At 44.2% G+C, this 15,865-nt stretch overlaps 1 protein-coding gene across 1 annotated transcript in view; it reads left to right on the forward strand.

Moving 5' to 3' along the window:
* Cog5 (component of oligomeric golgi complex 5) overlaps positions 1-15,865 on the forward strand; it is a 287,917-nt gene that overhangs the window by 260,865 nt on the left and 11,187 nt on the right. The window contains exons 20-22 of the mRNA XM_021202362.2: positions 9,737-9,863; positions 10,612-10,691; positions 15,483-15,629. Coding sequence (XP_021058021.1) covers positions 9,737-9,863; positions 10,612-10,691; positions 15,483-15,597 — 322 coding nt within the window. The 3' untranslated portion in view covers positions 15,598-15,629. The remainder of the gene's footprint in view (positions 1-9,736; positions 9,864-10,611; positions 10,692-15,482; positions 15,630-15,865) is intronic.

A 15,865-nucleotide genomic window follows, 5' to 3' on the forward strand; every position in this document is an offset into this window, starting at 1 on the left:
AGTTCGAGGCCAGCCTGGTCTACAAAGTGAGTTCCAGGACAGCCAGGGCTACACAGAGAAACCCTGTCTCAAAAAAACCAAAATAATAATAATAATAATAATAATAATAATAATAATAATAATGGGGGGCTGGAAAAGTAATTCACCAGTTAAAAGAACTTGTTCTTGAAGACCTGTGTTCTATTCCCAGCCCCTACTTGGCAGCTCACAAATATCCATTTCCATTAGATCCCACACCCTCTTCTGCCCTCTGTTACATCAGGCACACACATGTGGTACACGCAGGCAAAACACCCGTTCACATAAAAGAAAAACCTTATACCCTTCTGGTTTCAACCAAGAATGAAAATCAATAAATGTCATACAATACTGAGATAAACTTCTATATATAAACTGCATTATCAACTCAAAAATAGATTTGAGTTAAGGCCCTTGAGAAAGTGTAGAATCCCGTAATGAAGAAATCAAGACTAGGGGGAACATATCTCAGGATACTAAAGACTACACATGCTAGACAGCCTGACATGCTAGTCAGCATTATACTAAACAGGAAAAACTGAAAGCAATTCCTCTGAAGTCAGTGATGAACCAGGGTACCCACTCTCTCCTCCTATTCAGTATAGTGCTCAGTCTTAACAAGGGATACAAATAATAAAGGAAAAATGGAAAGTGTCCCTAGTTTTAGATGATATGACCTTATATTTAAAAGATTCTAAGGATTTGATTCGAAAACCATGAAACCTAATACACAGTTAAGCGAAATAGCAACGTACAAAAGATCATCTTTTTCTGTATATAATAACAAACTTTCTAAGAAAGGAATAATGGGAAAATCCCATTTGGCATAAACCAGATGGATAAAAGGCCTGGAAATTAAGCCACCTGCAGCAGTAAGGTCCTCTGCAGCAAAAGCGTAAGGCACGGAGGACACTGGTGGCATTGGAGGGAAAGCGCTGTCTGCTGACTGGTGTACAGAACTCATGTTGTCAAGTGGTTGCTGTAGTCAATGTAATCCTAATCAAAATTCTGCTAATGTTCTTCACAGAACTATAAAAAATAAAATTGACATAGAAGCATAAAAATTCTAAGTAGCCAAAGCAATCTGAATCAGAAAGAGTAATACTGGAGCCTGTGTATCAGACTATATTAATGAGTTAAAGGGACAAACCTATAGTAGACAAAATCATAGTTACATTTCCTGCCACCTAGTCTTTGACATATGTGTCTGAGACACGTTAGAGAAAAAGACAGCATCTGATAATCTTTTTTTAAGTAAATTGTTAGATACTGTAAAAAGTACAAAAAAACAAAACAAAACAAAAAACAATGGAACAGGGAGTTTCTATCTGTAGAAGAGAAATGGAACAGGGGGTTTCTATCTGTAGAAGAGAGAAACTAGATCACTATCATTTATTCTACACAAAAATCAATTTAAAGAGGATCAAATGTTAGCAAGATGTACTGAAAGAGAAACCGTTATTCACTACTGAATGTTAGCTGTCGACATAAGAAGTTTAAAATACTGGTGAAAAACATCCTTAAAATACTCAAGAGGCAGAAGCAGCCACACGGGAGATCTCGGGAGTTCAGAAAGAGGTTCTGAAAAGGACTCAAGTAGCACAGGGAATCTCAAAAGGTCATGCTTGGTTCTACACGAAATTAGAAAGCCTAAGCTGAGCATGGTTGCACATGCTTTGGGAGGCATAAGCAGGTGGATCTCTGAGTTTGAGGATGGCCAGGGATACACAGAGAACCCCTCTCTCAAGAAAGAAAAAACAAAAGGAAAAGAGAAGAAAGAAAGGTGAAAGAAAAAAGTCAAAGAAAGAAGGGAGTGAGAGGGAAAGATTGAAATTGAGAGAGACACACACAGAAAGAGAGACAGAGACAGAGAGGAGACTGCTTCTGCAAAGCGAAGTAAATAATAGTGAAGAGAGCGAAACCATATGCAAGCGGGGCTGGTGAGGGGACAACCTGAATTCCTGAGGTCAGTGTCTGTGATCCACATGGTGCGGTTGTCAGGTCAGTGGCCAGTGCCGTAGCCTCTAAAGGCTACTGGCATGTGTATGTGTTCAGATACACACTAAATAGAACAAAGAAGGGTCTTTGCCAGCTATAGTCAGGATAGCAAACTGATATCTAGGATATATAAAGAAGGACAAAAATAAACACCAGCAAAATTGTCCAATTGGTAAGTGGGTTAATCTGCTGAACAGACTAGGAATTAGTATAAATTTCTAGTTAGTATTTGAAAAGGTGTTCAACATCCTCAGCCATTAAAGGAAGGTTCATTAAAAGCGTTTCGGAATTCCATCTCACCCAAGGAAGAATGACTGCCATCAGGATAACAAATGTTAGCAAGATGTACTGAAAGAGAAACCGCTATTCACTACTGAATGTTAGCTGGTGCAGCCACTGTAGAAGTCAAAGTGGAAGCTCCTAAAAAACAAAGCCTAAAACTATAGCTACTCTGTGATGTATAACCCACTCGTGGGTGTGCACCAGGGTGCTGAATACAGCCCTGCCGCGTGCTCCTGTGCTTTAAGCTACAGTACTCACAAGAGCTGACGGATTGGATTGAAGCAGCAGAGCCATCCACAGGGGAATGACTAGCCTGGGTCTTATTTCAGAAGTGCAGTGCCTGTTTGCTTTCCACTCTGATTGGTCCAGAAACACATTAGAATATTTGTCTGTATTATCTAGGAAAATATCAGAAATTTTGAGATTGGTGGCAAATTCCTGCCACTGAAAGACTTCATGTTTCTGGCCTCTGCTTCCCAATGACTCCGATACAGCTCCCAGGAGAGCAGAAGAGCTCCCCCTTGGAACTCCTACTCTGCTGCATTGTCTGTGGGGGGAGACAGTAAACTGCAAACAGGAACCCTTCTAACCTTCTTTGAGACTTTGTCTACCCCAAGTCATTGGCCTGCTGCCTCATTCTCATCTGCAGCCCTCATCATGACCCTGAAAATGTCTTGTAGAGAGCCTTACTTCCTGCAGGCTTGAGACAGTCTCTGCCCTGTGTGGGGAGGATGGCTGGCTGCATGCAGTCCCTCAGTGGAGTTCCCTTCCCTCTCTCTGACTTTGGTTTCTGTGGGAGTTTCTAGGCTCGGGGCCTTGGACTCAGTGTCCTCACTGCCTTCTCGGCCTTTCTCTCAGAATTGGGAAGGGGTAGGTTTGGTGGCAAGTAGCATAGGAGAGACCAGCACTGGTACTGAATGTCGGGTCAGGAGCAGCAGGACCTCTGTCGTCCTGCATTCCGTGGCTAGCCTTAACCTAAGCCTGGCTGAAAGCTGACAGCTGGGCAGCCATGACTCATTTAAATGTGACTTTCCCCGAACTAGAAATAGACATTTTTTTTTCCTTCTAAGGGATCTAATACTTGACTAATTAACTCTACCTTCTGGCTAGAATATGTAACCTTGGAAGTGCTGCTATATTTAGAATAATCTCTAAGAATGACAGTGTAGAATTTCTGCTTTTCATAGCACCTTAATTAATTTTCTTTTGTTTTGGAAAGTACTTCAGGTGGTGGCTTTTTTTTTTCCACTTGCTAGTGCTTCAGATCCCATCTGGAGTCAGGGACGGGAGGGCTCAGGCTCTGCTCCCTGACAGGAGGTGACGTGTGAGTGACACTGAGTGCAGCTGCACATAGGGCTCCTTAGGCACCTCTGTTAGTGACCACAGCAGAGACTGGTCCTGTCAGAAAGACAGCGTGAGTGACATAGAGCTCCAAGGGCTAGATGACTGACTGACTGACGACTGACTGACGACTGACTGACTGACTAAACAGGCCGTGTTTACCAGGCTGCTTTCTGAGGATCTCACCCTGCATCTCTGTGCCACCTGGACACAGCTTGTCCCATGCACGTGTGGCTGGATGCTCCCTTCCTGCCTCCGTCCATCTCTCCTAACCTTCCTTGCTGCCTTTCCTTGTACCTTTTGTAGCTTGCATTGAAAATATCCTAAAGGATAATTGTGAAAAGCACATGTGAACCATTAAATTAACTTCCTTGCTAAATTTTAGATTTGGCTTTAAATTTTCTGAAGCCGAAGATAAAACAGAATCAGCTGTCTAGTTCTCCAGGTCAGAGGGATTGAGGCAGCTGGAGACTGAGGAGGAGGTTGCTCTTAGCGCCTAACCCTGCCTGCCTCCTGAGGGCCTGGACCTCCTAGGATTTGTCCCTGAACTTGTCTTTTAGCTCCCCTCTTGTTTGTGTCTCAGTGAGCATCTCTTTGGGTTGGGTTTGATGGGCTAGAGGCTAGTATCGAACATGGGGCCGCTTCACCTACTGCTTCCTAAAACAATCTTCTTTCCTCCGTCGGCTTCTATTTCACCTACCCTGGTGTCCTTCTTGGGCTTTCCTGATTTCTGTCAGCTTTCTTTATTCCTTGTCATTCCTGTTTTCTTTTGCTCCTGTAATTTGATATTTTAAACACTGTCTTTAAAGTCACTGATTTCTTCTGCTTACTTAGGTTTCCTGGTAATACTTGACAATGTCGTTTGGTCTATGTGTTCTTCATCTGTAGGAGTTTTTAAAATGCATTTTCAAAGATAATGAGAACCAAATATAACCAGCTGTTGTCCAGGAATACAGCACCAGGTTGCCTCAAATTCCATGTTGTAAAATGGTGTCAATTTCCCAAAGTTCTTATAAAATTATAAATCAGGGCATGGTTAGTGCGTTGTTCAACACATTAGGGTGGGTTTGGACAAAGCCAGGAACTCTTTGTTATAGGCCTTTTGTATGTGGCCTCTGCTGCCAACTTGACCTTCTGTCGATGCAAAGATAGATTTGATAGTCATGAGGATATTGGGTCCCACATGGAGGTAGGCAAGAGGCGGCTGTTGAGAGGCTGAAAGGAGCCCAAGACTGATCACCAGCCACGTCAACCAGTTCCTCAGCCGTGTACGGCGTTTAAGATGTGTTTGACTTTTTTCTTTTTCTAAAGACATGAGTTCACAGTTCCTTCTGTTAGCCAAGCAGTCACCTTTCGTGCATGCGAAGGCTGACTAGTGCTGTGTCCCCCTATGCTAGAGCAGTCACCAGGAGCCGCAACCGTTAACCATCGCCGACTCTTCCAGCTGCCGTGAACCAGGTCTAAAGTGTTTCCAATCTCAGGATCTGAGGTACATGTGATGTAAACTTAGGAGTAGTGTACCTAATGTCAACATAGTAAAAAACAGTGTGGCCTAAGGATTTAAAGGCAACAGATGAGAGAAGGGGCATTTTTTAATCAACTAGAAATGGCATTTTAAAACTACATAGATAATGTTGCCCATCTACAATTATTTTTATTTGTTATGACAGTTTTGTTGATGTTCAGAGTGTTATATTTTGCTCTTCCATTTTTGGAACTGTTTGGGAAGGGTTAGGAGGCATGGCCTTGTGGAAAGAGGCATGTCAGTAAGGATGGGCTTTGAAGTTTCAAAAGGCCATGCTATTTCCAGTTAGCTCTCTCTGCTTCCTATTGTGTCTCAAGCACTCAGGTTCTGCCCCAGTGCCATGCCTGCCTTCTTCCTGCCATGATGGTCACATGCTCCATCCCTCTGTAACTATGAGCCCCAAATAAAGCCTTCTATAAATTTCCTTAGTTATGGTGTCTTATGATGTGTGTGTGTGTGTGTGTGTGTGTGTGTACATTAGGGCATATGTGTGTGTGTGTGTACATTAGGGCATGTGTGTGTGTGTGTGTGTGTACATTAGGGCATGTGTGTGTGGACCTCAGAGGTTGACGCTGAGTTTCTTGAGATTCTCTCTACATTATCTTGAGATGATGTATTACCGCAATCCCAGGGTTCACAGATTTAATTCGTCTAGCTAGCAAACCAGCTCCAGGCATACACACTGGTCTCTGACTTCCAAGAGTTGGGTAATAAGCATGTACCACCAGGCCAGGCATTTATACATGTTTTAGGGATCTGAACTCCAACCATCATGCTTGCATGGCAAGCATTTTACTGAATGAGATAGCATTTTAGCCTAGGAAACATAGAATTCTTAAATACAAAGTACCATGATGGCTGTTATTAGGAACTTGGTTTGGATTCTTTTGTTGTTTTGGTTTATAATTTGGATTAAAAGAGCCAAATTTTTTGGTTTATTTCCTGAAAAGAATAAATGAGGTCAGAGTTACTTTAAGGTAATCAGAGGTCTAAGTCTGTCACAGGGCTTTCAGAGCCTTTAATCTGTATCTTAACATTTTTTTCTTTTATTATTTATTATACGTAAGTACACTGTAGCTGTCTTCAGACACTCCAGAAGAGGGAGTCAGATCTTGTTAAGGATGGTTCTGAGCCACCATGTGGTTGCTGGGATTTTGAACTCTGCACCTTTGGAAGAGCAGTACTCGCTGAGCCATCTCACCAGCCCGTATCTTAACATTTTAAATATTAGTAGAAACATAGTAATCAGTCAGGCTGTGGTAGCTCACGCCTTTAGTCCCAGCACTTGGGAAGCAGATGGATTTCTGAGTTCGAGGCCAGCCTGGTCTACAGAGTGAGTTCCAGGACAGCCAGGGCTACACAGAGAAACCCTAGCTTGAAAAACCAAAAAAAAAAAAAAAGAAAGAAAGAAAGAAAAAGAAACATAGTGATCAGATTGATTGGATCAAGTTAAAATCCTTTTCCTTAGCAGGAAAACTGCTGGCTTTTTTAAGAGTTTGAATTTAAAATAGAGGTATCTCCAAATGGAATGCCTTTTGAAATATTTAACATACGTCTGCCAATTTAAAAATAAAAAAGTTTTTAAAATCCAAATTATATTTAATAATGAAATGATTTTTTTTTAATAGAAAAAGTGAGCAAAAGCCTTGAATCTGAGGTTACAGATTCAGTGGTTAAGAATGTCTATAGATCACGGAGTTCAGTTCCCAGCACCCACTTTAGATGGCTCATAACCACCTGTAACTCCAGCTCCAAAAAGTGATGTCCGGCTCCTGATCCCACAGGAGCCGGCATGTGCGCTCACACTGCCTTGGCTGTGAGCTATAGACAGTCATGTACTGGGTTTTTCCTTACCTGAACCCAGCCAGAGGGTAGCCTCTGAGGTTGGAGAGAGCTACTTTGGGACTGCCAGCAGGCCTTGGAATAAGCACCAAGCTAGGTGGAACCACTGTTTGTACAGCTGGGTCATAAAAGGAAGTTTAGCCCCTGTGCACTCAATCTTCCTAGTGCTGCAACCCTTTAATACAGTTCCTCATGTTGTAGTGACTCCCAACCATAAAATTAACTTTGTTGCTGCTTCATAGCTGTAATTTTGCTACTGTTATGAATTGTAATGTAAATATCTGATATGCAACCCCTGTGAAAGGGTTGTGTGACCCTCCCTGCCCCCGAGGGGTTTCCACACACAGGTTGAGAACCTCTACTCTACAGGTTATGACTCACATCACCCGGCCTGGGTTCTGACTGAGGTTTTTGGCTGGGCAGATTGCTCTCCAGAGACAGAAGCCAAGTTAAACGTGGCGCACATCTTTGTGAGCTGATAGTTGGATTTTGCCACCAGGCTGTCCTTGGCTGGTGTCTGTCTGATTAGACACCATTGCTATCTGGAACACAGCTGCCACTCAGACCGCTGCACTGGCAGCTCAGGCTCCACTTCCTGTTTCTCCTTGACTCCAGAGTCCAGCCCTGTGGTGCTGTAGTGTGCAGAGTGCACTTGGCCATGAGTGCTGGGAGAGCTGGATGTCTGCTTCTTGTTCTGTCCTTGGAACCTGTGGGTGCAGGCAGTTTTCCATCTGGTGCCATGCCAGAGCAGGAGGAATGCTGTAGTCTAAGGTAGGGCAGTGGTAACTTTCTAGGGCAGTTCCTGTACAGTTCTGTCATCTCATCTGTGGGCGGCCCAGTCCTCTTTCTAAGAGTTGAGCTTTCGTTGGGCTGTAACCTGTGAGCAGTTTACTAGTTGTGACTTTGATAGTGAAGCCTGAGGCCTCCTGCTGACCTCAAGTCTGAAAGCTTTCTCTGTGCCTGGCGTAACTGTGAATGCTTATGCACGAGCTATTCTGTTGATGATTGCAGCGCTCTCCTTATTGAAACCAGCAGCTTTGACCTAGTAGTGAAGAGCATATCATCCACACCAGGAGCAGCGTCTTCATGATTCATTACACTGAGGACCTGAACTTCTTCTGTATGGAACACTGAAATGAATTTGGCTTTGAACATTTTCTAAGTAATGTAGCAAATTCTCAGTATGGCCACAGGAAGAATTAGGTTCCTGGCTTTCTGGTAACAGACAACAAAAATGAACACTATTTCCCAATAATTAAAAAACTCAATAACAAAACAATGTTATTTGATGGGGCAATGCCTTAGTTTCCTTTCACTGTGATCAGACAAAAAGCAACTTGGAGAAGAAGGGCTTGGTTCACATTTCCTGTTTATACCCCATCACTGCAGGACAGCTAAGGTGACAGGAACTTGAAGTAGTCTCATCACACCCACAGTCGAGATGGATGAACAATGCTTACAAGCTAGTGCAGGCTGCCCTTCCGGGACCCTTCTGCGAAGTGCTACTGCCTACAAATAGTGTGTTCTTCCTCTCACTTAACCCAGGAAACCCTGACACCAAAGCCCACAAACTAACCCAGTCCACACAGTCTCTCGGTGATGGGGCTTCACTGGCGAGTTCTGCATTGTATCAATTGCTAACCATCAAAAGCAGTTCAGATGCAAACATTTTTTCAGGTAGGGTAGGTTGTACTTGTAGGATTATTCCTGTAAGGAAGTTGCACTAATATTTTGGATCCAACAAGAACCAAGTGTCTGTTGAACACACTCACCTGACCCTTGATATAAATGCTCCTTAGTGAAAGAAGGGAGGGGTCGTACTGTCTCACACAGGCCTGCTTCCTTCACACATTGGCGTAGTTAAGACGGCTGAGGAAAGAGACCAGGATACAGGGCTGTGCTCCATGACTCTTTATCAGTCATCTATCAGATCTGCCAAGAAGTGTGGCTGCGGGCTGGCTGTTTCAGGCAAGCCTCTAGAGCCAGCATAGACTCACTAGCTGGTTGGTATCTGTAAGAACTCAGAGCCACAGAGAGCACGTCATTCCTGCCCAGATGTTGGCACAGCGGTCAGGAGTTGGTAGTGGAGTAGATTGGCCTTCAGACACTCTGAAATTGTGAGTGAGACTCGGAACTAGAGAAGGAAACTAGCAAAAATGGCTGGACTAGCCAGCAAAGTAATGACTGTAGTTTAGAAAGGATACACAGAAACGGCTGAGGTCATTCATATTAGGTTATAGCCCAAAGAAGGGATTTAGATAAGGTGAAACCTTCAAGGATCAGTCAGGCTGAGGATTGTTCCTTACACCAGCGTGAGTGTTCTGCTTCGTGCTTGTTGGTTTTAGCCTGTTAATTAATTACGCTAGAGGAAACTTGGCTGTCAGTGAAGTAACGTCAGACCCATTGATAAGTGCTGAGTGCTGAGGAAGGGACTTAAAGGCAGGTCAGGTTTGGGGCTGAAGTTTTTATTTTTTTTTTAATGGGGCTTCAAACACAGCTATCTAAGGCTGGAGGTGGTGATGCACGCCTTTAATCTCCATTCTTGGGAGGCAGAGGTAGGTGGATCTCTGAATTCCAGCATAGTCTACAGAGCAGGTTCCAGGGCTAGAGAAACGATGTCTCAAGAAGAAAAAGCCAGAGCAGGATAGGAGGAATATTCCACCAGTGATTCCCTCCGGGTCTCCTCCTCCCGTGCCGGACCACACGGGTTACCTCTGCTTCTCCTTCTAGGCCCCTGCTCTTCCAGACAAGTGAACATGTGGCCGACAGCCCCGCGGTGGGAGACATTATACCATTCAGCATCATCATTCAGTTTCTGTTCACAAGAGCACCGGCTGAGCTGAAATCCCCCTTCCAGGTAATGAAGTGAGGGGGGCTTCTCAGGCAGTGTTGAGTGTCCTCTCGGAGTGGGCTGCTGGCTCCCTCCAGCTTCAGTCTCTCCATGTCTCTCTGAAAGTGAGCAGAGATGGAAGAGGCCTCCAGTGCCCTGCATGTGTTTTCTTGGCAGGCAGTCTTGGAGTCCAAAATTAGCCCTTTATAAAAGTCTCAGCTGACTAGTGTCCTCTGCCTGTAGTCTTAGCACTCAGGAAGCTGAGGCTGGAGGATTGCCCTGAGTTCCTTGTCTGCCTGAAGTACAGAATGAAACTCTATCTCAAAGGCTGGGTCTACATGACACACACCTTTAATCCCAGTGCTCTGGAGGCAGAGGCACAAGATCCCCGTGAGTTCAAGGCCAGCCTGGTCTACAGAGTTCCAGGACAGCCAGGGCTACACAGAGAAACCCTGTCTTCAAAGAAAGAAACAAGCAAAAAAAACTATCATCAAACAAAACAGAAATGACAGAAATAATTTATGTTCATGATGCTCTGTTGATGGAGGCCTGTTTATTTATGTATTACTTATTTATCTCTGTATTTATTTTTTGGGGCCCATGTCAGCAGATCTTAAGGGCTTTTGGTAGTCAGGTGCATGCAGCCCTGTGCCACCTTCTGTACCTCCTTCAGGAAGTGTGAAGATCTTCTTGCCCTCAGTCATCAGTGTTTCTGTGCCAGTATTTGCCACCATTTGCTGAAGAGTGTGTTCTTTTCTGTTTTGCAACCCTGCAGAGGGCAGAATGGTCCCATGCTCGCTTCTCCCAGTGGCTGGATGATCACCCATCTGAAAAGGACAGGCTTCTCCTCCTCAGGTAAAGCTGTGTGCTCTAGGGACTCACAGGGTGCTCCAGGATAGGGAATAGGGGGGTGGGTGGTGAAGGGGCAGCAACTGTGTGGGCGTACACACGGTTATGTGTCTTCGTGTGACCACTTCATTGTATGGGCATTTGCATGTCGGATCCCTCTGCAGTGTACGGCTGGGCACAGGGACTATCTAATCTTTCCAGACGTTCACATCCTCCTGTGCCAGTATGTGTGCCAGTATTTGCCACCATTTGCTGAAGAATGTACTTTGTTCACGGTGTTGCAGCCCCACAGAGGGCAGAGTAGTCCATGTACACGTCTCCCTGGTACAGCCAGCCCTAAGGAGCGTGAACGCCAGTTTTAAACAATGTCACGTACGAGAGGACTCACTTTGGCTCTGTATCTCGTGCTGTTTTCACTGACATGGTGGCACTCGGAGGGAGTGAACTTTGAACAGTGACAGTTCCTGTAGGAAAGGATAACTCAGAACCTATTTAAATACCGCACATCCCCTGGTTGTGGCCCAGGCGCATGTGCACATCTCTAGCCATGAGCATGGTGCATTAATACTTCTGTCAATATCCATGAATCCATGCTCAGAACACAGCACCAGAGAGCTCCTCTCCCTGCTGTTCTGTTCAGCTGACTCAACGAATTTTGTTGACACGTGATCCACCTCCCTGAAGCTTCCTTCCTTCCCTTGTTTCTGATTGAACCTTCTGACTTCTTCCCCAGCCATCCCAGCTGCTGACTTGCTGCTTTTTTGTCCATTTGTTAAATGTCATGGTCCACATTTTGTTGCTAGTTTTTTGTACCCAGGTGAGCTAGTGCAGACACATGCCTCTTTTAGACACACACACACACACACACACACACACACACACACACACACACACGCCTCTTTTAGACACACACATACACACACAAACTTCCAAATAGGCCCAGGTATAGAACTCACTTGAATGGGGTCTTAAGCCAGCAGACTTGCTGTCAGATATCTGCATTCAAAAATACCACAGAAATCTCAACCCCCAAATGTTTTCATTTAATCATCCCTAAAACACCCTATATTCCTAGATACCTTGTCATGGAAGGCCACCATCACTGAACCAGCCACACTAGAAAATGAGTAAATCGTCAGTCAGCTCCTGCCCACCTGGTTCTCTAATATGTTACCACTGCTGTAACCCCCAAATGCATTCTCTATCCTGGCAATCTAGGTGTGTGGATAAGGCAGGCCCGCTAGCTCATCTGATCCTCAGGGCAGGGAGCAGGCCCATGTGGAAGGTCGTTCTCACCCATGTGTGCATGTGTGAAGGTGGAGCCCACTGTAACAGAGGAACTCAGGGTACTTTTCAGGTAAAGGATTTCACTGAAGAAGCTACAGGTGTGGTGTCAGAACCTCTAGGAACCTATGTGGGATAAGGAAGATGAGCCCGGGTTCTATTGTTCCTCATCTTTCCTCACTAGGAAGCTGACCCATACAAGAGAAATGCTGAGCAGTGAGCTTCCTGTCAGTATCCAGGCCTACTTAAACCTGCTTATGGAAAAGGGTTAGGATGTAGTCAGGACATTTGGGTTTCAATTTGCAATGTCTCTGTGGCTTCTTTTCTGAGTCCCAAATATGCACTCAGCCTGAGTTTATCAATTTATATTATCAATATAGTTGATAATAGTAAACGATTCAGCAGGCCTTGAAATGAGTTCACCTATATGGCTGACTTGCTGTGGGTTCGTGACCACAACTCTGTTTTCTTCTGCTTCTTTTAAAAAACGTCTCCTGGGTGATCTCATCATTGATGCTGTTGCTAAGCTCACATTTAGCAAGTGAAAGCCCTACTCATAAATACTGCCTAGTCCCAGCTTCTCCCTACACACACACACACCAGAATCTTCCTCCTCGAAGCCTGCCTGGGGGATCCACAGAAACTGTACTGCCACAGCACCCTGCCTCTTCCTCTTAGTAAGAGTAAACCTTTGTCTTAGAGGGTGTGCTTTCTTACATATTACTCAAACTGTGTTTTGATCCTGCCTACCAAAGATGGATGATTCTCTCCCTATAGACAGACCCAGGGCAAATGTTGGTCTCAGCTGTCAGCATCTCCTTTAGCTTCGGGAGAAAGCCTTGGTGGAGCCTTGTTCTGCTCCTGCCATCTGTTAGGCTGTTAGAAGTATGGAAAGTGCGTAACAGTAGAGTGCTGCTGTAGAGAGACTGCAAAAGCGAGTTCTCTTCTGCCTGGCTAACAGTGAAGTTGACTTTAAATTCAAAGCAATCACTGACCCAGGCCAGGGAGGGAAGTTGGGAGCTGCACCAGCTCAGCTACCAGATGCTCCCAACATGTGGGCTTGGGTGCAGAGGTGACCACCTGGCTCAGACCATGCACTTACTGAAAACAAAATGTCAGTCTGGATACAAAGACTCCTCAGGCTCTGCAGAAATGGTTGGATCTGCCTGTGTATCTTACAAACAAGATATAAATCTGTGTATCGTAGTATTTGCAGGGGAGAACAATGCATCATATTGTTGCCCTTTAAGGACACATACGTTGAAACCAGTTAGTCTTCACGAGAGCCTAGTGGTATTTTTATCCATCGTTACAGAAAACACTGGGAACAGAATAAATCCTTAGCCCCTTAGCCATCTTGCCATTATCCAGAACCCGTAGGCTAGGTCTTATTCTCCCAGCTTGTCTGTTTCTAAAACCTTAAAATGCCCTAAAATTCACTTAGAATGTCAGTACTAATCACAATGAAGTTTTTAATGGCTGACAAATGAGGAAGTCCCCAGACAACCCAGCTTGGTTGGAAACAACTGTGCAGGCCTTTATGCCTCTTTGGGCTTTAGGGCAGCCTGGTGTAGCGTGAAAAAGACCCACAAATTAACTTTGTACTTTCCTTGCTGCAGCTAAGGTCCAGTATCCAAGCAGGGAGGAAATCGAAATAGTGTATTTCTCCCTCAGATAGGAGTTGGCAGAGGGCCTGTTTGGTTTTGACCATGCACATCTTACAATTAAAGAAATGAGTTCTATCATCTGCACACTTTTTCTTATCTTTGGGACGAATGCCCTTTCTTGTGTTCTCCCTGGATGGCTCTTTATCATTTAGGGCTCAGCTTTAAAAATTTCCTCTGTCATAAAACCCTTCCTAACACTAGGTAGCAAAAAATTACCCTGGAGTCACACAGATATGAAAATCCTGACTACAGAGTACCCAGCATTTTGAAATGCCTGAAGGCTAGCCTCAACGCTGTGTTGAGGGTGTGAGGGAGTGCATCCTTTGGTTATGTGGGAGTATGGGCAGGCCATTACTAAGCCAACTTCTCCAATTAGATGTAATCCTGTTACTCTGGTCATATGCCTAGCCTCAAGTCCCATTAATCAGTAATCCTAACTACCAGACAGAAGTCAGTGCTCTCAGCATCATTCTGTGGCATGTTCCAGTGTCAGGTATCAGAACCAACCCTTAAGGAGTTACTTCTCTCTGTATTTTTTAATAAATTTGAAAATTGTTTCTTTGCCAGTTGGCATACCAGTTTAGGTAGTTGCTCCAACTCCACAAATGTCTTCAAAGCCAGGCTGAGAAAGGGCTCAACCATCTTGAAGCAGTCGGGTGTGTGCGCATGCACATGTACACACACATGTACATTTTCCAATCTTAAGAAATAAGTGGAAAATCTTAGAAACTAATGTTCCATAGTGGACACACTGTTCTATTTACAAAATGCACTTAAAAAAAAAAACACTCTTTGCATTCGTAGGGCTAAGCATATAAATTATACATCACACTGAAGGAAGTTTAGAAGTTTGGTTAGGTTTTTCTTTTGATATTCATCAAGAACACCATTAGAATGACAGTGAAAAAAACAGATTAAGCTGCCCTCCCACATAAAATCAAGAGCAGGATTTTTAAGCATTTATTAAATTACTTCATTTGCTTCAGGAAAACATTAGCTTTCTTGGAAGTCAGGCAAGCATTATGTAAGAGGTTTGTAACCACACAAGACTGCTGAAGTTTACCCTGACATAGGAAAAAGCAATGGGTTTAATACTAAAGGATGGGCCTGGGTTAATAGGTCACACTGTTAGGTGACACACCAAGTAGGTTGGTGTAGCTATTTCCAGTGTTTGGGAATAAGCAAAAGAATTGCTCAATGGGACGTGCAGTGAGTATGTATGCAGAACAGTGGGGACTTATTTATTTGTATAAAGAAGTACAAACTACAATCCACTCTTAGCTTTACTTGGTGAACATATACATGTCTTCCCATGGAGACCACTGTTGTAGCCTTGTAGCTTCCCTACAGCTCTGCTGTGGTGGTGGGAAATGACCTTAGGTATAAAGGAACAAGCCAAGGGCCATGAATGCTGCTGCCATTTGCTGACTCTTGTCCCTAGTACAAACCAAAGATTATCAAAGCCAATGGTACAACAACACATGGAAGTACTTAACTAAGTTCAGACTTCCCATCACAAAACCTACCAAAAACTAAAAGCCCTAAAATGCTGTAGCTGTAGGCTGCCCTGTCTGTTACTATGTGTGCAAGGCTTATTCTCCCCTAGCTGAGCTCTGGGGGAGACACAAGCTATGTCCATTCTTCATGTGCCTTCAGGACAAAGGAAAACAGCGCATACTGAAATGTAAGACTAAAATTGGCCATACTGAACCACTCAACTGGCACAACCACTGCAGCTCTAATGCACGTTTAAAGGCTGCTGATACTGGCCTGTGGCACTGGGCTGTTCCATATCGGTGCTACCAAAACTGTTGGGACTTATGACAGTTTTCTTTTGCATTTACAGGGGAGCCCTGGAAGCTTATGTTCAGTCAGTGAGAAGCAGGGATGGTAAAGAATTTGCACCAGTTTATCCCATTATGGTTCAGCTGCTTCAAAAGGCTATGTCTGCTCTTCAGTGACCTGCAGTCTCCGTGCACAGACCCGTCCAAAGGTGGCAACTACAACTAAAGATCATGGTTGATTTTCTGTCCTTCCTCTTTCCTTGTTACCTCTAGCACTTTTACTTTAAAATGTCAATCATCTCAACCTTCACATTGCATCCACATGGCTTTTTCTTAAAGGTACCTATGTTGCCCTTTTCAGACTTTGGAGGAAAGCTATTTTACTTGCTGTCACAGTTGACTCCCTATTATTTGCACTGCTTCTAAAGGGACAGTATCAAGTCAC

Source organism: Mus pahari, chromosome 7 (genome assembly GCF_900095145.1).
Source record: "Mus pahari chromosome 7, PAHARI_EIJ_v1.1, whole genome shotgun sequence".
Classification (NCBI taxonomy): domain Eukaryota; kingdom Metazoa; phylum Chordata; class Mammalia; order Rodentia; family Muridae; genus Mus; species Mus pahari.